Raw genomic sequence first — 26,647 nt, 5'->3', positions numbered from 1 at the left:
ACCTCATTCCAGTGAACTGGGTAGCACCTACCCCACCTCTTGTATCCAACAGGGAAGTGGAAACCACAAGTAATCAGATGGAACCTGGCAGGGGAGGGGGACAGGAGGTGAGTGTGGGGCTGGGGATAGCATAGAACAACTCTTCCCAAACTGGGTGATCAGCAAGTGAACATAAAAAGAAAGTTCAAATCTAGTAAAAATTGAGCAATTCTGGTTTCACCAAAGTTAACAAGTTTCTTTATGGTAGTGCTTCTCAGATGCTTTAATGTGGAGTATGACTATGAAGCCAGAGAGCATGCCCAAGTCCCCCTCTCTCCCTTCATTTTCTCAGAGCATTTCAAGGACTAGTGTTTCAAGGAATATATTTGAAAAACCTAGAGGAGCGTTTAGAGTGCGTTATGGGGACTTTGTTCCCTGGGGGACATTGGGAAATGTCTGGAGACATACTTGGTGGTCACAGCTGGAGTTCAGGTGACTTATTATTGGAAGCTAGTGGGACAGGCCAGGGATGCTGGCAAACAACATCCTACACACTGGACAGAGGACAGCCCTCACAACAAAGAGCTATCCAAGCCTCAAATGTTAACAGTTGCACAGCTGAAAAGCCCGGTCCTAGAATGACTTTTCCCACAGGCCACCAGTCACAGCACAGCCTCAGAAATTGAGGATGAAGAGAGAGCAAGAAAGAGGAGAGAAAGGGAGGCAATGAAAGAGGAAAACATACAACAATGAAGGCTGAGGTAAGGCAGAGACTAGGACAACACGGGAGAGCCAGATTCACAACTGCCAATGCTTGGAAATAGCCAAGGTCTCCTTCAGTGGGTGAATGGATAAATGAGCTGTGATAGAGTCATACAATGGAATATTATTCAATCTTAAAGGGAAATGAGCTGTCAAGTCATAAGAAGACATGGAGAGATCTTAAATGCATGTTAAGTGAGAGAAGCCAATCTGAAAAAGCTACATACTCTACTCTATGATTCCAGCTAGATGACATTTGGAAAAATGCAAAACCACAGAGACAGTAAAAAGATCAGTGGTTGCCAGGGGTTAGGGGGCAGGGAGGATTTTTTAGGGCATGTGCAACACTCAAGAGAGAATCTTAATGTAAACCATCAACTTCGAGTGATTGTGAGATATCAGCATATGTTCACTGAAAAATGTACCACTCTGGTGGGATGGTGGGGTGGGGTTATGGGGTTCTTCCTGCTCAATTTTGCTGTTAACCTAAAACTGCTCAAAAAAAAAAAAAAATACTAAAAAGAAAGAAAAAGACAGCAGGACAGCACACTGGTGTTAACTGGCCCCAGCCTCCTCACACCTTTATTACTTCTCTGAGCTTAGGAAGGCCAATAATTCTGCTCTTCAACAGGCACAAACTGGTGGGTGAAGGCAAGGAACACAAATGGAACCAGGAGATTTTCTTCTATCAAGTGTTCTGTGCCCCAAGCTGATACTGTTGTACATCCTGGAGGCTTCAGACCCTACTGGGTTTCTTGGGGTCCTTGTTCTTGGCCGGCATGAAGGCATAGAGCTCCTCGATGAGCATCTCCATGCGTGCGGTGACCTCGGTCACGGTGTCAATGACCAGCTTCTGCTGAAGCTTCAGTTTGTTGTTCTCCCACAGGGCCTTGTTCTCCTCCTGGAAGAGCCTGTGCTCCTCCCGCAGCACATGCAGGGCCCTGTTCTCCTCCTGCAGAAGTCGGTTCTCCTCGCGGAGGAGCTGCAGGCTCTGGTTCTCCTCTCTCAGGGCCTGTAGCGCCTGGTTCATCTCTCTCAGCAGCTCCAAGGACTGGCTGTTGTCAATCAGGCCTGGGCCTGCCTTGCTTTCTTCCTCCCCAGAAGACCCACTTAGGTTGTTGACCATCTCACGCAGTGCTCGGAGTGTCTTGGAGTCATCCTGCGCAGTAGAGGGCCCCTTGGGGTCCTCAAAGGGCAAGGAGAGGCCAGGGCCCTGGTCAGGCAGCAGCCCGGGGCCATGGGGCTCCTCGTGAGGTAGAGCTGCTGACTGATTTTCCTCCACGGGTGCTGTCTTCTCATCTGTCTGGGCCCAGTAGGCCTTTCTCTGTTCCAGCAGCTGCTGCAGGGCCCGGTTCTCCTCCCTGAGGAGCTGAAGCGTGTTGTTCTCCTTGCCGCGGTGCACTTGCAGAGCAGTGTTGTCCTTCTTTACCACCTCCAGGGGCGTGTTGTCCTTGTGTAGCAGCGGGGAGGAGGCCCTGCTCTCCTCCCGGCCCGGGGCTACCTTGTGTTCCTCCCAGAAGACCTGCAGGATCTTGTTCTCCTTGCGGAGGGTCTTATTCTCCTCCCGAAGGGACTTGTTCTCCTCCCGCAGAGACTTGTTCTCCTCCTGCAGCAGGTATTCCTTGGCCAGCCTCTTGTGATGCAGCTTGTGGTGGAAGGAGGAGGAAGGAGAAAAGTAGGGAGACTGCAGGCGGCAGTTCTCATTCACCCAGCGCCCATCTTGGAAGACAAACATCTCATCACTGAGCTGAACCCGGGGAGGGTTGTAATCCAGCTCCAGGTCCACCTGGGAGGTGGGGCGCTCCATGGGGTCCAAGGGCACAGAGGAGAAGCGGTTCAGTGGGTAGGAGTGCTGGCTGACCACCCTGCGGCTCAGCCTGGGCAGGGTGGCCTGCCTGGAGCAGCGCGGGGTGGGGTACAAGTTGTGGAGCCTCAAAAAAGGCTCAGCTGTGCCCCTCTGTGGGAGAGAAGGGGGGCCCAGAGTTAGTAAAGGAACTGGCACACCCCCGGCTGGCTGACGGATAAGAGGGCAGGATAGTACACAAAAAACCCAGTCTGAGAGTCTGGCCTGGCCACAGTGGGGACTGCTGCACTTGGCTTCCTGGGGGCCTCACAGGGAGAGAGAGTTGATCCTCATTATTCATGGCAGGTCTGCTCTAGAGAGTCAAAGCAAACACCAAATTAGTGAATGCTGAGCCATGCTCCTAGGAGATAAAGGTGAGTTTCCTGCCAGCATCTGGTCACATTTCCCTCAACCAGTCAATACTAACCTTGTTTTATGTGTGTTTCTGTTGAAAGGCACCTCAATTAATAGGTATTGTTGACTCATTAACATTGAACTTTTGGGCAATGGTACTATAACTCATGTATAAACAGAGCTTATGCAACATGTGTTTGCTCTGTAAGGCACATCGTTGCTTTCTTGTGCTTAGAAATACTAGACAGTACTTGGAGACCATCTTAGACAGTAAAATCAATAAAAAGCCCCCAAATATGAAAAACATGGCATTAAAACTATGTAAGGACTATATTAAAACTATGTAAAGGACACTATTGGCTTAAATAAGAATGCTCTCAGCTGGGGAACATGTGTATCAGGTGACTCAAAAGTTTTCAACACCAAGAAGTACCACAGGTGCTCATTTTAAGGTTCCCAGAATTTTCAATGAGTAAGCAAATTCAAAAATACAGAATCCGTGAATAACAGGAACTCTGTATCATGGAGGTGAAAGGCATTGGTTTTGGAATCAAACAAATATTTTGAGTCCTGGCTCGACTACTTCATCAGTTACAAGAATTGAGCTTGAGTTTCCACATTTTAAAGCTAAGATCATCGTAACTACTGCCTTGCCTCATAGAGCTATTTTTAGGATTAAAAGAGATAATATATGAAAGCACTAAGCATGGACTCTGGAACACCTCTGCCATCCTAGAGGAGGAATAAATGCTGTTCTCAAGCTACCCTGGGCATGGGTGTGTGCCCACAGTTGGCCTGGGTAGGGGTAACATGAATCACTCCAACAGCCGCCCAATTTGCACTGTCCAGAATGCTGGTGCTGTTGGCCAGCCCAGACTTTTCTTCTGCCCATTCAGACTCAATCTCCACTTTTAGCCACCCAGTCCTTCCTGCAGCCTGCTGGACATCCAAAAGCTCAGTGCTAAATTCAAAACAGAATCTGGCTGGTAATTTTGGAAAGGAAGAGCACCATGACAGACATATTGCTGAGTAATGAGAGTTCATTAGTGATGAGGACAGCAAAGGACACTGAGGAATTCATAAAGAATTCTTGATGGTAGCTAGATGCTGCCAGACCACCATACAAAAAGGGAGTCATATCTACACAGCTTAAATCGAACACATTAGTAGCTCTCACACTTCCTAGACCAGAAGAATCATCTGAGTTTTAAATACAGATTGTGAAGCCTCTGACTGCAAGACTGAGGCACATTGTCCAGGACATGGGTCAGTAATCCGCATTTCTGACCAGTTCCCTCAGGTGATCCTGCTGGAAGTGGTCAAGACTGTTCTAAGGCGGGTAGAAAGGGCAGCTTGCCCTGGTGGGGGTAATGTCACAGGTAAAGGCCCTGGGGCTATAGGATTCTTGTCCTGGTCTGTCACTGAGGGGCAGGGTGAAACCCAAGGCCACGCTCAATCACTCATGTACTTTTTCACTAGTAGAAAAAATGGAATCAGACTCAACAATCTTAAAAGTGCCTTCCAACACTGCAAAACACTGCAAGTCCATGAAATGTACCTGAAAAATGGAAATAATAACATGTGCCTTCTTAGTTCACAACATAATTGCAAGGACTGAATAACATAATGACTGCAAAAAGCATTTTTAAAATTGCCAAGTGCCACAGAAATGTGAGGCATTGTTATCAAGAAAAGTAGATTTCACAAATGGAAGAATTTGGAGATGTATTCAAAAGTAGTGAACAGGTATTCTAGAGAAGAAGCAACAATTGCAGCAATGAATTTAAATAAAAATAAGATCATGACAGTTCCTTCTAAATATACCAACGCATCTCATCCAGCTACATCACAAAGCTCTCCAAACAGCAATTCCTCATTTCTTTGGTTATTTTCACAATTTTGCACATAGAGAAAATAGCAAACAAGTCAGCTTATCTACATTATATACATGCATATATGGAGAGGATAATTTGTACATTGTATATAAAGTTGGTTAGAATTCTTTAAGAACCAAAGAGCTAAATAAATAAAAGGCACAGTTCTTTGTCATTAACTTAGCAATAAACACATGCCATTAACTTTCTAAGGATGTGCTTAATCTTCTGGAGAGCAAGAGTATGACGACATTCTGCAATCGAAACTTTATTTATGTTAAGTAAATCCAGCCTCCACGGTTTTCACAGTTCTCAGTAGGGAAAGCACACTGGCTGTTGTGGATGGACTTGTGTTCAGAATGAAGCTCACTGTGGATATCCCACACTGTTTCAAGGTCCCTTGATCCAGAAATCTGGAAAGATTAGCCACAGTCACTAAGGAATGACTAAGTCTTCTAAAGGTGTAAGACTTCAAAGTCACTGAGTCCTCTCCAAATCAATGTAGGCCTCTATCTTGACAGAGTCTTGCTGTACAAAATATTACTAGGCAATTGTGGTTTTAGTCAACAGTGTGTATCCCAGTCTTGAGAAGGAAAGGGAAGAAAGAAATATTGAGGGCCTTCCTGGTGGCGCAGCGGTTGAGTGCTGGGGTGCGAAGCTGCCCGCAGCCTCTGCAGCGCCAGTTCGATCCCCAGCCACCGACCGAGGGTCCCACATGGCATGCAGACCTCTCCTGCCGCCCGCTGCTCCCCTCAGCAGTGTATTTCGTCAATCTGCCTGCTCTGCTCTCCGCTCTGGCTCTGGTGAATTCTCTCACCTTCTCGCGCTTCTGACTGTACCCAGTGCTTGTATAAATAAATAAATCTTTAAAAAAAAAAAAAAAGAAAGAAAGAAAGAAATATTGAGCCTCAGCTTTATGCTAGGCTCCAAGCTGAAGATTCTACCTACTAAATTCCTCCAATTCTTTGGCTTAATAAGGTATTAGCATTATTCCCACTTTACAGATGAAGAAACAAACTCAAAAAAAAAAAAAATACTAAAAAACCAGCTCTGGTTCACTCACTGACTCACATACTCAGGAATGGTTCCTTGAAATTTCATGTGTGAAGCACCAAGGGGAATCACCAAAAATTTATCAAAGAACTTGCAATACTCGAGGGGTCAAAATAGTTTTCCCTTAACATTTTACAATGAAAAATTTCAGACTTATAGAAATACGAAAGAATAGTTTAATAAAGTTCCATGTACCCATCAACCCAGCTTTAGCAATCATCAATTCAAGTCTACACTTGTTTCATCTCACTTCCACCCAATTCTACAACCACTCCACCACTGGGTTATTATCTTAAAACAAAGTATAGACATTGAGTCATTTTATCCATAAATACATCAAAGTATATTCTTTTAATATAACCACAGTACTGTAATCATCCCTTCAAAACTAACAATGGGCAGTTCTCATGCCCATCTGTGACTAAACAGGTGCCTTTCTTTTTCTTTCTCCTTTTTCTAATAAAACTATCCTTTTAAAATGTAAAGAAAATAAAATTTAAAGATGATACCCTAATATCAGCAAATACCAAGTCAGTGTTCAAATTTCCCCCATTGTTTCATTTCAGTACTCTTCTTGATCCTACTGAATATCCAAAGTGGACTCATTAGGACTCTATATCTGTTCAGAGTACCCTGTCATACAAAGTAACAACCTTTATATCTTTCTAGTCAACTTCCATTATTCTACATCCACAAATCTGGACTAGATAGCCAAGGAACTTTAACTGTTGCCTCAACAGAAATGTACTAAGTAAAGACTTTACATGTGGGTGACAGATACGTAGCTATGCACATTCTGGGTGTCTGGGCCTTTGTCCATATGCATACTATCAGGTGGCCTTAGTCACATCCTCTCAGCCTTGACCTTAGTTTCTATTTCTGTAATAGTTAAAGATTGATGGTGTCATTTCTACATGCCTTGTCTAACTTTCTCTGGTCCAATGGACCTGTGTTGGTAAATCATTACCACTATGGCCACAGCAGCCCTCTTTTACCAACCTAGTTGGCATCCTGTTGCCTTCCTTAAATGGATAACTCTTCCCAAGAAGAACTTGTCCCTTTTCTGTTCCCTGCCTATAGCATCTAATCCGGAAAATGTTGATGGCCTAATAAATCCCCTTTGCATGCTTCCTAAGCAGGAAGCCAAATCCTCCTCTTATGACTACTAGCTTTCCTGCTATCTCCAAACAGGCAGTAACCGAGCCTAGCATTGCTTCATGGCCATCTCATAGATAGAACATTTAAATATTTCTTAACTTTTAGTAGTTACATATTTGTTTTAATGGATATTAGAAAAATATACCTATAGTATTAAGGCCAAACTAAAGTATAGCAGCACCTTTTCTATTTTTGAAAGTGAAAAGACATAAGGAAATATACTAAATACCCAGGGATTTCAAGATATGCCAAGAATAATGATTAAACTTTAAGCCAACACAAATTCTTTCACCAGACCTAGCTGGATTAGTCCTCAAAGGAAAGTTCTTTTTGGCTTGTGAAAACTCCTCACTCTGATTGGTCTTGCACCAATTCTTCCTCCACATTTATGTCAATGAATTAACATTGATTTGGCATATGGTCTCAGATTCTGCCCTCAGGGAACTTCCAGTCAATTTAGAAAATCAATTACTAGCACCAATTATTCTTGGCAAAAATGAGGGGAGGTCAAAATGCAGCAAACATTGACATAGGCAGTAAGGCAGGGAGAACAGGACTGGACATCGTAAAACCTGAAGAGAGTGCTGACTCTTCACTGCTTGAGTACATGACCTTTTCAAAGTCCAATATCTGAGACAATGTCATTGCTTCAGTTTCCATATCTAGAAAATATGGAAGCAAGTATGATTGAGATACTCCTTGTGTTTTTGCAGGTTGTACAATGCCCAACTCTAGAGGGTACTATTCCCAACTGTTGTTGCAGATCACAATCCATACAATCGTCACAGCAAAGCCAACAACACCTGCCCATGTGGTCCATGTAAAGAGATGGGGTGAGAGAGGGCAAAAGAGAATGATAAAACCAAAATCTCTTACTGATGCTAAGTGATGTCTGAGGAACAGGATCCCCTGAGTGGGTCCTTCTGGGATGGAGTTTTTGAGGTTGATGACCTCCTACCTAAAGGGTTTGGGGGAAAAACTGGATAGTGATCAGCCAGGCTTAACTGATAAGCACTGAAGCACTTCACTCCTGGAAAAGTGCAGTTATTGCAGATCAGAAAAGATATCCAAATGCCTCCAGTAAAGTTCATGCTAGTTGACTAAGTTCTTAAACATCTATTTTGTCAATATAACTGAAGATTATTACTATCAGAGATTATTTCACCATCTGAGGTATTTTTCAAGTAAGAGACCCTAGGCTCCTGGAAGAGTCAGATATACTACAAATCTGCAGGTGACACAGCTGCTTCTCATTATCAGATTTTTAAATTAACTCAGTTCCCTGGTTAATTGATAAAGTCAGTGTTGGTTTTGTATGCTAACAGGTAAAAGGATAATTCACAGGTAAAAGGATAATTCACAGGTCAATATGATGTTTGATAAAAATACAACATTAACAGCAAAGAATATAAAATGTCATTATGTGATAGTTTTAGCTAATTGTTCAACACAGACTCTCCTGAAATCTTCCTCCTACCAGTTACAAAAATTGGCAGAGATATGGTATGCTCGATTCCATAACTTATATAAAGAACAGGTCTAAACAAAGGAGATTAAGTAAAACGCAATGGGTGGGATGAGGGGCGCACTGGAGGTTGCTATCAGAGCTTATTCTGATCTTGTGAAGCTCCTTCGTTAATGATCTAGCAGTAAACAAGGCCTTCATGAAATTCACAAGTCATCGGGGAATGCCTGTGAGAACTGAATCCTTATGTACAAAAAGAATCATAGGTCAGCTAGCTTGAGCAGAAAATAACATTGATGGCTTGCAAGTTAAGCACTGGAGGGAAATAGATCAGAAAACACAAATATTTAATGTGAGGAAGAAAAACTGGAAATCAATAAGACTTGAAAAGACCTAGGGTGATAACAAATAGCAAACCACAGGCATTTGCACTGTAATTGAGAAGCCAAAATGCCCCACATGATTGGGAGCTGGGAGGCCAGAGGCACTTTCTGGAGACTGAGAGCAGCTGCCACAATTCCCTTCTAAAATGAATGGCCTTTACCCCAGAATAAAACAGCATGTGGCAGATGCATGCACAGAGCTCAGGGGCAAGCAGCTGAGATGGGGGGAGAGGAGGGACTCTCTCCCAAAAGCAAGAGAAGTAGAGAGCTAGGATGTGGCTTGGCCCAGCCTGGTGGCATACTGGAGAAAGTAGATACTGACCTGGGTTCTTGCCCCTAATTCTAACTCTGCCATTGCTAATGGGGTTCCTGGGGTTCCAATTCCCCAACCCAAATAATCTCTACCTCACACTTACATGGCTCAGTACCCATCACATGATCAATCAATGCTCGGTCAATATGCCTTTCTCCCCTTGTTAAACAGATCAATCCTTCCCCGCAGCCATGCACCATCTCATTTAGGGAGGTCCAGTGAGCACATCAGTCTCACTCACAGCCCTGGTGGTGGCACAACCAAGATCATCTTCTAGGAGCTGGCCGGAGAGCTATGCTAGCATATATGGACCACTGTTGCAATCTCTCTATCACACCACCACTCTATTGAGTCCCTTCCCCACCCCCAACCCACCTCCAGGTTGACACCATCTTCCTGTCCCTTCTGCAGAATGATATGGGCTGTGAAGAAAGCAAGGAGAAACACTCACCCTCAGGGAAGTAGCAGCAACAGAACTACAGATCCATTTCAAGTGGGGAAAAAATCAGAGTTAAAATAAGTCCTACAGCTATAGGAACCCCGCAGGCAAGTCATCATGTGTAGTGATCAGGAGAAAGCTAGCTTATATCCTGACAAAGTTTCATGAGCTGAAACAGAGACGTGCTGTCCATCACAGTTACAAAGATAATGTGGAAACGAATATCCAGAGTGGGCTTTGCTCCTCTTTTTTTCCCTCCTGCTGATTTTTTGTCCAGATTGTTCTAATTTCCACTAGCTATAGAAAGAACATGGAAGGTTTTCTGATCTTGTTCTGAAAATACTTAAGGGATGACTTTAGAAATATATATATATATATATATACACACACACACACACACACACACATGCACGCGCGTATGTGTGTATATAGAATATATGATCCCACTGGCAATCCCTAGACAGTTTTAGACAGTTACCTCTGCACTGGACTCCTCCACCCTACATTTCAGCCCCTCTGGTTGCACTGCCATGGTCTTCCAACAGGGCTTTGGGTGACTCTGGAGATGCAAGGCTGCCCCCTTTGTGACATAGCAGCAATGGAAACACCCAATCAGGTGGCCCTACTAAGGGAAGGGCTGCTTAGTGAGAAACCTGAGGATCTCAAGGCAGCCCAGACCATCATTCACTGGTCTTCATCCTGAATGCCTCCTGTTGATCTCTCTTACTCTCTATTTTTGGTATATAGAAGGCCTTGATTCTCTTGATGCCTATACCCACTGGTCCACATAATTGGTTTCTACTCATGGATTCTGTCATAATCATTTGATTCCAGTTCTAACTCGCCCCCAGAAATTCTGAGTGGTTTAACAATAGCAAGCACCAAAAGAACAAATTTTGAGAAGACTGGCTTATTTCAGCCATAGAAATTTCAAACATTAGGGTAGGAAGTTCTTATAAGATTGCCTAACCCACCTGCCCCGATTCAAGGAACCAGGAAGTCAAGAGCCAGAGTGGTTAAGTGGCCTCCCCTGGATACAGGAGGCTGATCCACAACTAGAATCAGAGGCCCTGATGATTCTGCTCATTTTACATCTTGCCAGAGTATTGAAAGAGGAGGGAGGTTATTCTGGCTAACAGGTTATATACCCTTCTGTGATTGTCCCTACCTCAGGTAGAACCACATTGATAGGAATTTCTAGGTTTTCAGCTCTGGTATCTCTTTTTCTTGTAAAATGTGGGCTTGAGTGCTGTGGAAGAAAGAAAATAAGATTTCTGGGCCTCCCTGGTGGTGCAAGGGGTTAAGACACAACCTATGAAGCTATCCGCAGCCACTGCAGCATGAGGTCAATCCCCAGCCAGGGAGCTACCCACATGGCGCAGCAGACCTCTCCTGACTCGCCTATGTTCCCCTCAGCAGTGTATTTCAGTCAATCCACCTGTTCTGTTCCCCACTCAGTCTCTGGTGAATCCTCTCATCCTCTCCCCATACCTCTGGTCTATACCCCAGTTCTTGTATGCATAAGTAAATAAATCTTTAAAAAAAAAAAAAAAGAGGGCTTCCCCGGTGGCGCAGTGGTTGAGTGCTGGGTTGCGAAGCTGCCCACAGCCTCTGCAGCACCGGTTCGATCCCCGGCTGCCCCTGGGCCACCGGAGGAGGGTCCCGCATGGCACGCAGACCTCTCCTGCCGCCCGCTGCTCCCCTCAGCAGTGTACTTCGGTCCTTCTGCCTGCTCTGCTCCCCGCTCTGGCTCTGGTGAATTCTCTCACTCTCCCACGCTTCTGACTGTACGCAGTGCTTGTATAAATAAATCTTTAATTAAAAAAAAAAACTTTAAAATAAAAAAGAAAGAAAACTTCTGCTTCCCACGGGCCTCATTTGCTCACCTGAAAAACAAAGGACTTTCTACTCATTTATCCCCTCTTCACAACTGTACACATTATGAGAATGAGTCTAAAAGAATGTGTAGATATCTGATAGGATGCTTTTATCACTCTCTGCACAGAAATTAAGGCAGGTATTATATGTGATACAAAAGCCTTTCCAAAGCCTTTGAAGCAGATACCTGTACCTCATTGCTTTTCTAATGTTATTATTTCTATCTGAAGCCAAAAACCATACCAGTGTGAGGTGCCAAGTATAGCTCCTATGCAGAAGTTGGTCACCAAAACACTCAGAACATTCCAGAGGTGACATCACAAAACAATATATTTTTCGGGGCTCATGGTCTCGCTGAGCTTCACAGGCAGAAATACAGCATCTGACTTTTGGTAACAGCTCTCACCCTGTTGTCTCCACAAGGCTGGTCAGGGTGAGTGTGACACACAATAGCCCAACCATTGTCCCCTGTTTGATCATCTAGCGGCCCGTCACAACCCCAGGCCAGGCTGAGCAGAGACCCCCAGCCTCTCTCCTGAGGTGGCATCTTCTAGATGGAGTTAGATTACTCAAGAAGGAAGAAACCCAAATTGAACACTTCCCAGACCAGGACAGAAAATATAGTCTTAGGTGTCTTCTGACACAGACCAACTGCCCAGTTCTGACACCAACTAGGCGACCTATCACTCCGTTCCAGTCTGACACAAACTGCCTGGAGCCGGTGTCCGTAAGTTGAAGGGCTCCGGCCCAAAGGACTCAGGAAAACACTTTACTTACAATTATAGTTTTATCACAAAAGATACAAACAGGAGCAACCAAGTGGAAGAGATACTTGGGGCAAGTCATGGGGAGAGACTGCAAGGTTCCATGCTCTCTCAGGGATTGCCACCCTCCCGGTACCTCCACGTGTTCTCTAACCCAGGAGCTCTTCAAACCCTGTCATTTGGGGATCTGGATGGACAATTCATTACTTAGTCATGGTTGATTAAATCATTGGCCATTGGTTATTAGAACTCTCCAGTGGAAGCGTGGGGGACTAAAAATTCCAAGCCTCTAATCAAATAGTTGATTCCTCGGACAACCAGCCCCTCATAAGCCTAAACTCAGTGTAAAGGCAGGACCGGACACAGAGCAGGTTTTCTGATCCCATGCAGACTGGGTAAAGGAGGAGTCAGAGTCCTCAGTGGTTTTGCAGGTTTTTTATTGGGGTTCACCAGGCATATGGCAGGCAGGGGTGCTGGCTGGGGGGCTGGCAGGCTGGCAGGCCTCCCAGCCCCCAGCAAGTCTTTACTCTATCTGGGCTTTCTGGCATTGGTTCTGCTGCTTCTCGGCTTCTCTTTCGGCTACGGCTTCGGCTTCTGCTGCTGCTGCTGGCGTCCCCGTGATGCTGCCCTTAAAAGCAGAGTCTTAGCTCAGCTGAATCCCATGTACCTATGCCCACACCCTATTCCAGGTGCCCGCCATCAGGCATGCATTCAGGACAAGGATCCACCATCTATCCTGATGGCAGAAGGGCAGAAAAGCCTGACATTTTCTTTACCCTACAGTCCACCCCCTCAGGGTTTTCTGCCATACAGTCTATACATATATATACAATTTTCTAAGCAAACAAACAATGCAGCCATGGCCCACAAAAGCAAATACATCAAATATAACAAAATACAATATAACAAAATACAACAGAACACAAATAAGTCCAGGCAGGGCACCAACCTAGTGCAAAAGACAATTATTGGTACCAGCAGATGAGCCACCAAATCTGCTGCCAAAGGCACTGCTCATACGAGGGAGGGGAATCACTCACGGCATCTACTGTAACACACCAGGAGCCGTCGGGCTTCCTGGTCTTCTCTGGCTGTAGTCTCGGCTACAAGCCACACACAGCATCCACCCCCAGGATGCACTCGCTCTGGGATTGGTGATTCTATTCTGTTGGGGGTAATCGCCAACCCTCAGGGTTTCTGTCTGTGGTCGCTCCAACACTCGGCCTTCATAGCCACCCATGCGACTCGCAGACCCCTGCACTCAGGCCAACCCACTGCACAAGCACATGGGTCGGGGATCCAAACTCTGCATTAGGCTTGGGCTCCACCCCAAGCCACATTCCCCACCCGTCCCCCAAGGACAGGTTCCTCAGCTCCTCACCCTCACTCAAGAATGAGCAGGGCATCACCCACAGGTGATTTTACGAGACTCACAGGGCTTCAGCATACCCAGGCTGCTTAACAACCGCTTAGGGCTTCTCAAATTAGCATCAGCACCAGCTTTTGCCTTCTCAGTTGGCTTTTCTCCTCCACCTGGCTGCTGGGCATAACAGGCTGCTTTTGGCCATCTAGGCCCACTGGCCACCCCCAGATTCTCAAAAAAAAAAAAAAAACATAACTTGCCAAGGTCCTCTGCCTTCTGGCGGGATTGTCAGTCCAAGTTTATCAGTCCATGTCCAGCAGTTGAAGTCCATTGGCCTCTCCCTGCATCAGCACCGGAGAGCGATGAATCGTGGTCCTCTCCTCCCCGACGATTCTGCTGCCTCAGGGGTCGTTGGCCAGTCTTTTCGGGTGTCATTGTCTGGTTCTCTCGGGCGTCTCCTTCATGCCAAGTCTCGTCCTGTAGCTCGTGGACGTTGTCCACCTTCTGTGCCACCATGGCGCCTCCAGCGTCATCACAGGCAAACAGTCCGTTCTCCTTAGTCCCTCCAGGTCTTCGGAGGGCTCCAATACCCGTCTGCATGGATCTTGCTGACTTACGCCAATTGTAAAGGCAGGAACGGGCACAGTACAGGTTCTCTGATCCCATGCAGACTGGGTAAAGGAGGAGTCAGAGTCCTCAGTGGTTTTGCAGGTTTTTTATTGGGGTTCACCAGGCATATGGCAGGCAGGGGTGCTGGCTGGGGGGCTGGCAGGCCTCCCAGCCCCCAGCAAGTCTTTACTCTATCTGGGCTTTCTGGCGTTGGTTCTGCTGCTTCTCGGCTTCTCTTTCGGCTACGGCTTCGGCTTCTACTGCTGCTGCTGGCGTCCCCGTGATGCCGCCCTTAAAAGCAGTCTTAGCTCAGCTGAATCCCATGTACCTATGCCCACACCCTATTCCAGGTGCCCGCCATCAGGCATGCATTCAGGACAAGGATCCATCATCTATCCTGATGGCGGAAGGGCAGAAAAGCCTGACATTTTCTTTACCCTACACTCAGGTACCTGCCAAAGGGGCCCCTTATGAATAACACAAGGGGCTACTATCTGGAAGTTACAAGGGTTTTAGGAACCAGGGACAAAGACCAATGTTTTTTCTTTTTTTAGGTAACATCGGTTTACAACACTGTATGTGATTTAGGGGTGTAAGTTCATACCTCAGATGTATGTCACACCACCCTCACCACCAAAGCACCATAGAGCACTGGGCCTCCTCCCAGCTGTTCCCAACCCCTTTCAAGACAGCCCTTCAACCACCAGCCCAGCAGCCTCAATTCTGCACTCATATTTCTAAGGTTTGTATTGGTTTATATTTGTCAGTTCCTTTGTTTTCTTTCTTTTTCTGTATTCTACATATAACTGAAATCATCCTGTATCTTTTTCTTTCTTTCTTCTGATTTATGTCATGTAGCATAATCCCCTCCAGTTCCATCATGTTGTCACAAATGGCAAGAGTTCATCTTTTCTTCCACAGCTGAGTAGTAGTCACATATATATCCATTTACTATATTAAAAAAACGCATCAAAACCACAACACTGGCTCCTGGGCTTCATGAAAGGGGCAGCCCAGCACTCTGTCCTCGATTCTGTGAAATCATTTTCTTGTAGAGACTGCTAGTGGGTGTCCTCTTATATATGTTTAGCCTCTTCCCAGACAGAGAGCTCCAATTCCACATCACTGTGCTATATTTGAGTCAGGTAAGGAGGGTCAGTCAGCATGTCCAGGGACACAGACATTTATTCCATAATACTGTGTTACATGGGCAAGTCACTGACCTCTCAGAAGCTATTTCCTCATCTCCAAAACAGGGATATTATGTCCAATTTGAGATGACATACTAACATACTAGCAAGCTCTCAATAAGTAAGCATTGTTTTGCCATTCTCATACAAAAAAATGTCTTGCTCCCTTTGACTTAAAGTTTCCACCAGGGGCCTCCCTCGTGGCACAGGATTTAAAGACAGCACTATCAAGCTCTTGCCAGCCACCGCAGCACAAGTTGGATTCCTGGCCAGGGAGCAACTTACATGGTGCAGCTGCTTCCCTCAGCAGTGTATTTCAGTCAGTCTGCCTGTTCTGTTCCCCACTGTCTCTGGTGCATCCTCTCACCCCCCACACCTCTGGTCTATACCCCATTTCTTGTATGCATAAATATAAATTTTTTAAAAAAATAAAGTCTCCACCAGCTGACACACAACTTGTGTTGCTATTAATCCTGCAGCACATGTGAGGGTGTATTTACTTGATTGTCTTGTGGTTAGTTTTTTAAAGGGAGGGGCATCCTGAGCTGCACCATACAGGTAGCAGCACCTGCAGTTGCCATTAGTTGGATTGCTTCCTCCTGTGCAGGACACCCGCAGCCATTAACAAGTGCTGAGAAGTTTCCTTGAGATGGTGCCTGAAATGCCTGTTATTACTCAGATTAACACCATCATCAATCATCCACGTTCTGTAAGCTCCACAATTGGTGGGTGCTACGCAGAGCATGGAAGTAGACATGCCTCGTAGCTTTCTAATCTAAACAGACAGGTAGCGCCCAGACAAAGGAAAGGGCAGGCAGGCATCTGAGGCCCTCCAGGCTTCTCTTGCCTGCAGCTGCCTGAGGGCGAGTCACAGGGCGCAGCCCCATCACAGGAGGGCCACTGGAGAGCTCTGCCCAGTCTTTCCCCTGATAGTCAGGAACTGCTGCTCTTGGTCCAGACATAAGCAGTGGGCGAAGGGGTATGTTTCCCGCCTCATTTTTGGAGACGAGGATGGGAACTTGGGCAGGGGGTGGTAGTAAATTTTCATGATCCCCTTCATCACCAAATTGCATGCTGTAATCGGGAACATTTTGTTATTTCTGCTGCTTAGGGCAGAGGGCAGTTCTACTGTGAAGCCAGAGGAGCATCCCGAATGCAGATGCTCTTGGGACAGACTGGCTCTTGGGACAGACTGGCAGATTGCGCCTTTTGAGAAAGCAGAGGCGGCAGCCATGGAGCATAAGAGAGGCTGCTGACTAGTCTATCAAGCAACAAGCATAGATCAGCTATTTGAAAAGCTGGGTGGGAAGAAGTTGAAAATAGAGGCAGCTATCGAGGGCAGCCAGTTGAGGTGAATGGTTGATATTCATGAAAGAATCACTTTTGTGGGAATGTTGAAGGTGGAAGGTACTGGAAAGCAGGACAGTTGGCACTCCCATGTTTCAGAGATAACCAGAATTGTAACTCCCTTTGGTGAACTTAGAAAGGATACCAGAGGCAAGACTGAGCCCCATAAATAACATCAAAGCTTGGGGATCTCTAAACTGGGGACTACTCTTACAAACTACCATTCTGAATCCAGGAGCCATTAGAAATTCCTTCAAAGTTCTGATTCTTTTCAAGTATTAATTAGTTGATCCAGGAGTGAGGCTATATCAAAAGCTATCCAATGGGAAAGAATTTCAGTCCCTGGGCCTCCCCTGTGGCGCAGTGGTTGAGCGCTGGGTTGCGAAGCTGCCCGCGACCTCTGCGGCGCCGGTTGGATCCCCAGCTGCTCCGCGGCCACTGGAGGAGGGTCCCACATGGCGCGCAGACCTCTCCTGCCGCCCGCTGCTCCCCTCAGCAGTGTACTTCGGTCCTTCTGCCTGCTCTGCTCCCCGCTCTGGCTCTGGTGAATTCTCTCACTCTCCCATGCTTCTGACTGTACCCAGTGCTTGTATAAACAAAACAAACAAATAAATGAATAAAACATGCCTCTATAAAAAAAAAAAAAAAGAATTTCAGTCCCTAAGAAACTCTATTTTGGAAAAAGTCAACAGAGGTGACCAAGGAGGTCTCTGACCCAACTCTGAGACTGCAATTGGCCTTGTCCTCACAGCAAGCAAGAGCTGAGGGAATGGACGTATCCAGAGGAAAAGGCAGGTGGTTTCCACGGCACTTCCTACCAACTCAGGCATAAGTGAAATCTTTATTAGCACAACTCTAATTATGATTTATGTGATTCTGTATATTTCAATCTAAGCAAAATTAAAAGTCATCAAATTAGTTGTGTGTGTAATCCCTACAATTAATTATACATTAGTTACCCCTTAATGATAATGAAATGCTTACCAAATGGCATGTGATCTCTAATGTGCCAAATAAATTAATTAAAATATTTCTTTAAGAAGTAACAAGGTTGGGCCTCCCCGGTGGCGCAGCAGTTGAGCGCTGGGTTGCGAAGCTGCCCGTAGCCTCTGCAGCACCGGTTCGATCCCCAGGCCGCAAGTGAGGGTCCCACAAGGCGCGCAGACCTCCCCTGCCGCGCCCGCTGCTCCCCTCAGCAGTGTACTTCGGTCCTTCTGCCTGCTCTGCTCTCCGCTCTGACTCTGGTGAATTCTCTCACCCTCCCGCGCTTCTGACTGATCTCAGTGCTTGTATAAATAAATAAATAATAAAAATTTTTTAGAAAAGTAACAAGGTTTCTATTTGCGCAGTTTCCTCAATGAATTAAAAGTTTTCAGGTGCCCAAAAAGTGGGCTGGAAATTGGACTTGCATCACTCTAAGAAAGGACAACCTCTTGAGCTGACCATGTCAGAGGGAACATTCACCTCCACACTGGGGTGGAAAAGGCACAGACTCTAAGTCAGAATACCTGAGTCGCCAGATAGCTGTGTGACCTCTGTCCCTTACTTTGGCTAGGCCTCGGTTTCTTTCACGCTAGAAAAGATGTGACACGTCTTACAATTTAGAGTGATGGTGAGCATTAAATTAGACAACACAGAAGATGAAAGACTTCAACACAGCGGCAGGTGGGCTCTGCCACAGTGGTGATCAATAAATATTTACTGATTGAAAAGTTCAGAGGAACTGAAATCATTATTAATAAACATTGGAGCATTGTGTCTGAGAAAGGCACTGTGCTTGGTAGTGGAAGTAAGCAAGGAAAGGGGGTAAGGAGAGGAAAAGAAATCAGACACCATCCTTGCTCTCAAAAGGAATCATCTAAATAGAAAGCAGAATTTGGGACAATAGGAAATAGGATGAGATTTGATGATAATATAACCAACATTTACTGAGTGCTTACCACGTGTTCATTTAAGCATCATGAAATCTCAATGATTCTGTTAAGACAGGTATTGTTACTTTTAGACCCATTATACAGATAAGGAAGTGGAGGAACCAAGAAGTTAAGTAACTCAGTAAGTGCCAGAGCCACCCTGTGGGCTCCAACTCTGCACCCCTAATTGTCTGTGGTATCGGGTGCAGGGAAGGATCCTGGACTTGAAGTTCTAAGTCCTGGGTTTGACTCATCCACAGATCTGTGTAGTCCTACACTAATCACTTCACTCTCAAAGTCAGAGTCTCCTCGTTTGCAAAACAACAGTCCCCACTGCATATTTTTGTGGTCATGAAATAAGAGGAGAGTGTATGCCCTGCTTTGTTCCACGCATGCAGTAAGTGTCTGGTAAAACTTAGGTGCATTACTGTTAGCAAACCAGTTTCTTTCAGCTAAAAATGCAGAGCTCCCCAGATAAAACCTGGACACCAAATATACTTGAGATCCACTCATAAAATTGGTCCAGACGACTTCAAGCATTACACCAGGGAATGACATGGGGACATCAGTTATCAACAGTCGCTGGACTACAAAATCTTGCCATACTTAATCTCACTAATGAAATTATTTGCACACAAACCCTCCCCCTGTGTATATTTTTAGGCATATTTCTTAATTTATAAAGTTGATGCCTTTTCCGCTATATTGTTAGAGTATGTAGAGTACTATCACTGAAATTTTGATAAGATAAAGATGAAATGTTTTAAAATGTTATTCTCTTATTTTTTAATAATACAAAAAATCTTTTGCTTTCAGCAAAAAAAGATCAATTGTAGGATTTTTAGTGAGCATAGTTTAAATATGGTTCTCTTTTAAAATCTCAGTTTATTAACCCAATGAGTCAAAAATGGCCCTAAGTTTAGTTTACTTATATCTTGGATTTATTACTGTCCTTGCCAAACAGGATACTTCATTATGATCTGCAGACCCAAATGGAAAAATAAGTTATTGACTGTAATTTCTAAATAGAAATACTCAATATTCAGTCCTATCCCCAACTAGTACAATGGTTTGGACTAACATTTGCACCCATTTTCAAAATGTTCTCTTTATTGCATAAGTTCTTTTCAAAAAACACCAAACTCTCTCACTAATTTTTAAAGTACTGTCTTTTGCATGAAAGCAAAAAACAATGGGTTTTTATCCTTTTTAAACATGGCTCTGAGACAGCACACTGGAGCCACTTGAAACGTTTGGTCTTTTGTAAAGAGAGACAACTGGAAACTCTCTGTGACACAAGAGGTTTTCACAGTCATTTTCCACTTCGGTGTAAAGTCCTGCAAAGATCCTGGCATTTTAAACAGTTCTCTCCCTTATTAAAATCAGATTCATGGCATCTACGACATCCCCTAGTTCTTTGTGCAGTGCTCGCTTCCACTGCTTCACAGCAATAGCTTGCCTATGAATTCCTACGCAGTGAATAAATTTTACAAGTGATACTATTCCTATAACCTCACCCCAGTATCCTATTTATATTCCAGTCAAAGCAGCCACTCCATCAAATGGTATTTTAAACAATCGTTCCATAAGAACATTGTTTCTAGCAAAGTTATTTACATTTGAGACCACATCTTTTCTGGCATGTTTTTCTATAATTGGTTCACAAAAGAATAGCACTTTGTGTGCTTTATTATTGAAAGAGAAGCTACATCTGTACTTCACTCAGCTGTATAGCAAACATGAGTTGATTTGTTTTCAATATTTGTTTCTTCAAAATTTCCTTTGCATCTATCAGCAGTATTTGCTGACTGAGGGAAGAACATTCATTTCATGCAGTCATTGAAAAGGATTTATTGAGCACTTTGAATGAGCCAGTCACTGTTCTAGGTGCTGATGAAGTAACAGAAAACTAAGTTCTCATGGAGTTATGTTCCTGTGAGGAAAGGCAGACAATAAACAAAAATAAATCAAATATATATATCAGGGGTAGGGCTCTAAAGCAAAGCTCAACGAGACATTGGGTCAGAGGTGACAGTGTCAGCCACTATCATCTTCCTCAGCAGGGATAATGTTTGAGCCAAGACCTGAAGGTGTGAGATTATGGGGGGGGGGGGCAGGGGGAGAGTATCTGGGAGAAGAGGATGTCAGCAGAGGGGCACCAGGGGCAAAGGCTCCGAGGCAGAGTTTGCTAGGTGTGGCCAAAGCACAGGAGGCCAGTGTGCCTGCAGCTGGGAAAAGGGCGGGATGAAGTTAATTTTTTTTTCTGACTGTGAAGGACATTCAGAGGACTGTGGCATGATCTGACTTGGGTTTCAAAAGATCTCTCTGACTATGGTGATGGTTCATGGGTGAGTTGGTAGTGGAAATTCTAGGGGACTACACCTGAGAAGAGAAACATTGTACAAAAATGAATGATGTGTGTATATATATAGATAAATGTTTTTAAAAAATAAAAGATCTCGGGCCTCCCTGGTGGCGCAGGCGGTTGAGCACCACATTGTGAAGCTGTCCGCAGCCTCTGCAGCGCGGGTTCAATCCTGGTCGGCAGGCGAAAATCCCACATGGTACGGCAGACCTCTCCTGTCGCGCCTGCTGCTCCCCTCAGCAGTGTGTTTTAGTCAGTCTACCTGTTCTGCTCCCCGCTCTGTCTCTGGTGAATCTTCTCACCCTCCCGTGCATCGGGCCTGTACCCCGGTTCTTGTATTAAAAAAAAATAGATCAAAAAAAAAAAAACCAGAAACAAAGAAAAGATCTCTCTGGTAGGAGAGGATCAGGGCACCAGTTCAATTTTCCAGACAAGAGATGGGCTAGAGTGGTAGTGGAAAAGTGTGATAAGTCATAAGATTCTGGATGTATTCTGATTTAGAACCAATGAGATTTGCTGATAGATTTGGTTGTAGAGTAAAAGAGGAAGGAGATAGTACTACAAGGTTAACGAAGCACTTGAAAATACTGTATCTATTTAAAGGACTCTGGAGGAACACTAAAAGTACATTACTAAGTGAAAGAAGCTACTCTGGAAAGGCTACAACTATGATATTTTGGAAAAGGTAAAACTATGGAGACCATAAAAACTATTGTGGTTGCCAGAGCTCATACTCTGTATAACACCATCATGATGGGCACATGTCGTCGTGCATTTGTCCAAACCCACAGAATGCACACCACCAAAGTGAACCCTAATGTGAACTGTGGACTTCAGATGATTATGTGCTGATAAAGAGTCGTCACTTGTAACAAATGCATCACGCCGTGGGGATCTTAATAGTGGTGAGGCCATGCATGTGTGATGATAGGGGGTCCCCTTAATTTTGCTGTGAATCTTAAGGTAGTCTAAAAAGGTTAGTCTATAGGAAAAAAAATTTAATTTAAATTTATAAGAAGATATAGTCTAAAAGCAGAACTATCTCAGCTACCTTTGCTTCTTGTATACTTACTGTTACATTCTTCCCACAAAGTCTCTGCAGATCTTGTCCTAAGCCATGTATCCACTTTGTGATAAAGTAGTTCACACTAAAGTAGTTCACAAACCTACTCTGCCTGACATATGTAAACTATATCCATCTTTGCACTATAGTAAAACGTGTCACCACAAAGCCCTGAGGAACTGCCTTAGGACACTTATCTTCTGGCACAAGAAATGGGACATCATTCAGGTGCCAGTGCCAACTCACGCCTTATGTCTTAGTAGAACTTAGTTTCATTTAGTTTCTTAGGGTAAATAAATAGAAACTGAAATACTGGACCTCCCTGGTGGTGCAGGGGTTAAGTCTCAGCACTATGAAGCTACCAGCAGCCACCACAGTATGAGTTAGATCCCCAGCCAGGGAGCCAACCCACATTTGGCACAGCAGACCTCTCACATCTTGCCCGCTGCTTCCCTCAGCAGTGTATTTCAGTCAATCCACCTGCTCTGCTCCCTACTCTGTCTCTGGTGAAGCTACTTACCACCCCCGCATGTCTGGCCTTAACCCCAGCTCTTGTATCCATAAATAAATAAAATCTTTTTTTAAAAAAATTGGAATATATTCTCTCCACTTCCCAGTGCACCTTACCATGTTTCCCAGAACTCACACTCTGCCTGGTTCTGGGCTTTTTCACCACCATAGAAGGTAACAAATGACACTGCTACAGAGTCAGAATTGGACTGGACTCAGCTTCTGAGTAAACAGAACCCCCATTAATGCCTCAATTATCACACACCCCAGTGACACAGGACAAGGAAAAATGGTATTGAGATCCCAAGCTTAAAAAAAAAAAATTAAGAGTCAAAGTAACCATGTTAAATTTTAAAGGCTTGCCATATAGACTTTTGAAATATTTAAACTATGCTAATTTTCTTGCCTAAAGTAATTGGTATCATTTTTGTAGGCTGGTCAAGAAAAATTTTATTTTTGCATGTCTTCATGGTCTTGTGAGTAAAATTGGCTCTTCCAAGTGGATTAAGAACCTGCACTTCTTTCCTATAAAAAGTTTTATATCTATTGTGTGGTCAAAAATTCAATGACTGTAAAAACTTTCTGAATAGGGCCTCCCCAGTGGCGCAGCGGTTGAGCGCTGGGTTGCGAAGCTGCCCGTAGCCTCTGCTGCGCCGGTTCGATCCCCGGCTGCTCCCCGGTCACCAGAGGAGGGTCCCACATGGCGCGCAGACCTCTCCTGCCGCGCGCTGCTCCCCTCAGCAGTGTACTTCGGTCCTTCTGCCTGCTCTGCTCCCCGCTCTGGCTCTGGTGAATTCTCTCACACTCCCGCGCTTCTGACTGTACCCAGTGCTTGTATGGATAAATAAATTAAAAAAAAAAACTTTCTGAATAATAATATAAATAACCAAATATATTTATTGTACAATCTATCTGAAACTGAAAACTCTGAATTCTATTCACCAACAAAATAAACACTGTTTCCTCCTCAGAGGAAATCTGAGAGGGCAATATGAGCTAAAACATCTTTACTTGTACAGTAAGACTAAGATTGGAGGTGGTGACAAGAAAGTGGCTGACATGTCTCAACTCTGGTTCCAAATGACTGTCAAACACAGGCAGGCCCCTAAATGCAGGGTCGCTTTTCCCAGGCCTCCCTTTCTCTTCATAGAAACCCAAGCCCAAAAAGATCTCCAGTCATAGGGCAGGCATTCCCCTGCACTGTTGACAAATGCAGTGGCACCTGTGCAGTCATTTGAAATGCATTAGCCAGCACTCACACCAAATTAAAGTAACACAGTCATGCATGTCTGAGGGACCCTTGCATGGAAAGGGGCACTCAATGATTGGACTCCCTAGGAGAAACACCACACTGGATGATTCTAGGGTTACCTTGAACCAGGAATTATGGGGTAATCAACAAACCCAAATGTAGTGAGCATAAAAGTGAGGGAGAAGGAGGACAACAAATTATCTGGATATTTTTCCAAGAAAAAAAGATATGATTCATTTAGACTAGGTTTCAAAAAATAAAGAAACCATTTGGAACCCCTGCAAAGGAAGTGGGAGCTCATGCCTCCCCATAACATTGCAGCGCCACCTCCCACAGGCTAACCAGATTTCCTCATGGCCCTGTCATTTCTCAAGCCTGGGAGTCAGGGGAACTCCTTGACCGTGACGGGTTTGCAAGTAACAGGCTCCAACTTTGGAAAGAATGGGTGGAAGTCACAGTTAGTCTGGTTCAGCTACTAACTTAGCTACAGCTTTTGAGCAAGTTTTCAAAAAGAATTAAGGTGGCTTTTTATGATGATGCCCTCCACCTTCTTAGTCGCAGGAGGCTGACCGCTGTGTATGGATTATATTAACAGACTCCCTTGCGCTCTGGCCTCCAGGTGGGTTCAACCAGTGAGGAGAGAGGAAAGGGAGACAAAGGTACTGACAAAAGACTCCTTAGCCAAACTGCAGTCACGTTCTTCTGCACCCTTAACTAGGCACTACCTTTGGGTTTTTCCATGTTCACCTTTGCATCTTCCAAATTCAGAAAGATTCCAGTAAGTCAGTTTAGGAAGAACCCCCAACCCCAATATCTGATCAAATTCTTCACCAGCATCATCCCCCAGGTGATGTCTGGTCACCCAAGCCAGCCGTCAGCAAGAATTCCATCAAGTCAATTTAACCAGAATGTCCCTCTCACCCCTGAAATTTTCTCTCAGTCATTTTCCATCCACTGACCACCATTCTTTTCCTGGGCTACAAACCACAGCTGTATCCAGAATTGAACACAGTTCTGTACTGAGATCTGTTCCCCACTATTGCAATAGTCCTGAGTAATAACTTGTTTTACCCCTCCAGCTACTGTCCAGCTCTGGTTTTCTTTCTTTTTTTTTTTTTCTTTTGTGGGACCCTCGCCAGTGGCCGGGGATTGAACCGACGCTGCAGAGGCTGCGGGCAGCCTCGCAACCCAGCATTCAACTGCTCCGCCACCAGGGGAGGCCCCAGCTCTGGTTTTCTTTAACTGTATTTATTCCCTTGCTCTCTCCCCAGGGACTGCCTTGGCCAGTCTGCATCACTGATCCTCTAGGTGTCTGACTACATGACTTGCTCTCCTTCTACATTTCATGAACTGCTACCTCCCCTTCTCCCTTTGCTTCTAGGCATGGTAAAAGTTCAGCTGCTACTAGCTCCGGGTTGCTACACTAACCTGCTGTTATACAGCATGACCAGTCTCTGCAAAAAAACCTGCCTCCTCTAGCAATTCTATTTCCGCATTCGACATGTTTCCTGTTGGGACCCTGATGGATGAATAAATACCCTGTCATAAGAGGAAGCTGCAGAATGAACAGGCTGGGTTCTATTAGGCAGCTTTACAAAAGAAGTATCTCTCTCAGAACATGAGTGTTGACTTAGAAAGTAAAGACCATTTAGGGTCCCAGCAGAGAACAGATGGCCACCCAGGTTTAAGGTAAGTCCTAAATGACATAATATTGACAAAAGAGTATAAAAAGTGGGGAAAGCACTAGGGAGAGTGCAGCCCTTTGGGGCTAACCATAGGCCAGTGCTCCCTTCCCAAGGCCCGAAGGATCGGGGACAGGGAATGGTCATCAGAATGCGAAAGAAGAGAGTAAAGGAGGCAGTGCCAACTGCTCACTGGCCACTGGGAAGGCGCAATGTCTTCAGTATAGGGTCACAGCAGGCAAGGTAATGCCATGAGGGGCAGGGGTGTCAGGAGAAGGTATGGTCTGAATGCACTACCTTCCTGCCTTCTTATCTCCTATCCAGGGTTCACTCTGATAAAATCCAAGAAGGCTGAGAGCAAGAGATCCCTCCGTGGAGTCAGTATGCAAGCAAAGAGAAGGGCAGAGCCTGGATCTAAGGGGCAGACAGAAGAGAACCACCACCAACCCCAAATGGGAGGGAATTTGAACTACATCAAAATCTACTTGAGGAACATTTTTTAAAAAAATAGGTGAATTCCCCAGAACCACCCCCAAAATCAGAGTAAATACATGAGCAGTGGAATGTAAATAATCTATGGGTTACTTTTATTCCTTCCATGATTCTAATGCACAGCTAAGTTTACAGTCCCTGAGTGTATAAGGCACACAGATGACCTTGAAGATTTTTCTTTCATTTTTTTAAAGATTTATTTTATTTTTTTATGCATACAAGCCCTGGGGTGTAAGACAGAGGTACGGGGGTGGGGGGCAGTGAGAGGATTCTCCAGAGACAGAGTGGGGAGCAGAACAGGCAGATATGCTGAAATACACGGCTGAGGGGAGCAGGGGTCAAGGTAGGAGAGGTCTGCTGTGCCAAATGTGGGTTGGCTCCCTGGCCAGGGATCGAACTCATGTCACAGTGGCTGGCCATAGCTTGATAGCACTGAGAATTTACCCCCTGCACCATAAGAGAGGCCAGACCTTGAACACTTCTAAGCAGGTCACATATTTCTCCTCACCACAAATCCAACAGGACGAAATCACCTGCTGACTCTTCTATAAAGGGGGAGTATTTGCACTGTGGCAGTGTCCTGTCTGAAACAGCAC

General features: G+C 44.9%; 1 protein-coding gene and 1 long non-coding RNA gene across 5 annotated transcripts; one reads left to right on the top strand and one right to left on the bottom strand.

The window, feature by feature from the left end:
- Positions 1 to 1,289: 1,289 nt before the first annotated feature.
- On the bottom strand, positions 1,290 to 11,910 carry CBY2 (chibby family member 2). 4 transcript variants are annotated; one of them, XM_037527011.2, is made up of 3 exons: positions 11,745 to 11,910; positions 10,792 to 10,872; positions 1,290 to 2,698 (listed from the first exon to the last, which is right to left on the bottom strand). In XM_037527011.2, the coding sequence occupies exons 1-3, from the start codon at positions 11,817 to 11,819 to the stop codon at positions 1,478 to 1,480; spliced, it is 1,377 nt and encodes a 458-aa protein (XP_037382908.1). In that variant the 5' UTR covers positions 11,820 to 11,910; the 3' UTR covers positions 1,290 to 1,477. The 4 variants fall into 4 exon arrangements, with proteins under 4 accessions (XP_037382908.1, XP_037382909.1, XP_037382910.1 ...); XM_037527012.2 differs by lacking the exon at positions 11,745 to 11,910 and adding an exon at positions 11,510 to 11,668; XM_037527013.2 differs by lacking the exon at positions 10,792 to 10,872 and having other exon boundaries at positions 11,745 to 11,909.
- LOC129146868 (uncharacterized) lies at positions 11,837 to 26,115 on the top strand. Its single transcript, XR_008554177.1, has 3 exons — positions 11,837 to 11,934; positions 14,792 to 14,979; positions 25,884 to 26,115. It is a non-coding gene; the product is annotated as an uncharacterized LOC129146868 (long non-coding RNA).
- The last annotated feature ends 532 nt before the right edge of the window (positions 26,116 to 26,647 follow it).

Source organism: Talpa occidentalis, unplaced genomic scaffold (assembly GCF_014898055.3).
Source record: "Talpa occidentalis isolate TD23 unplaced genomic scaffold, MPIMG_talOcc4v2.1 talOcc4.5, whole genome shotgun sequence".
Taxonomy (NCBI): domain Eukaryota; kingdom Metazoa; phylum Chordata; class Mammalia; order Eulipotyphla; family Talpidae; genus Talpa; species Talpa occidentalis.
Note: the sequence above shows the minus strand (reverse complement) of the source record. Positions and strands in the feature narration are given on the sequence as shown.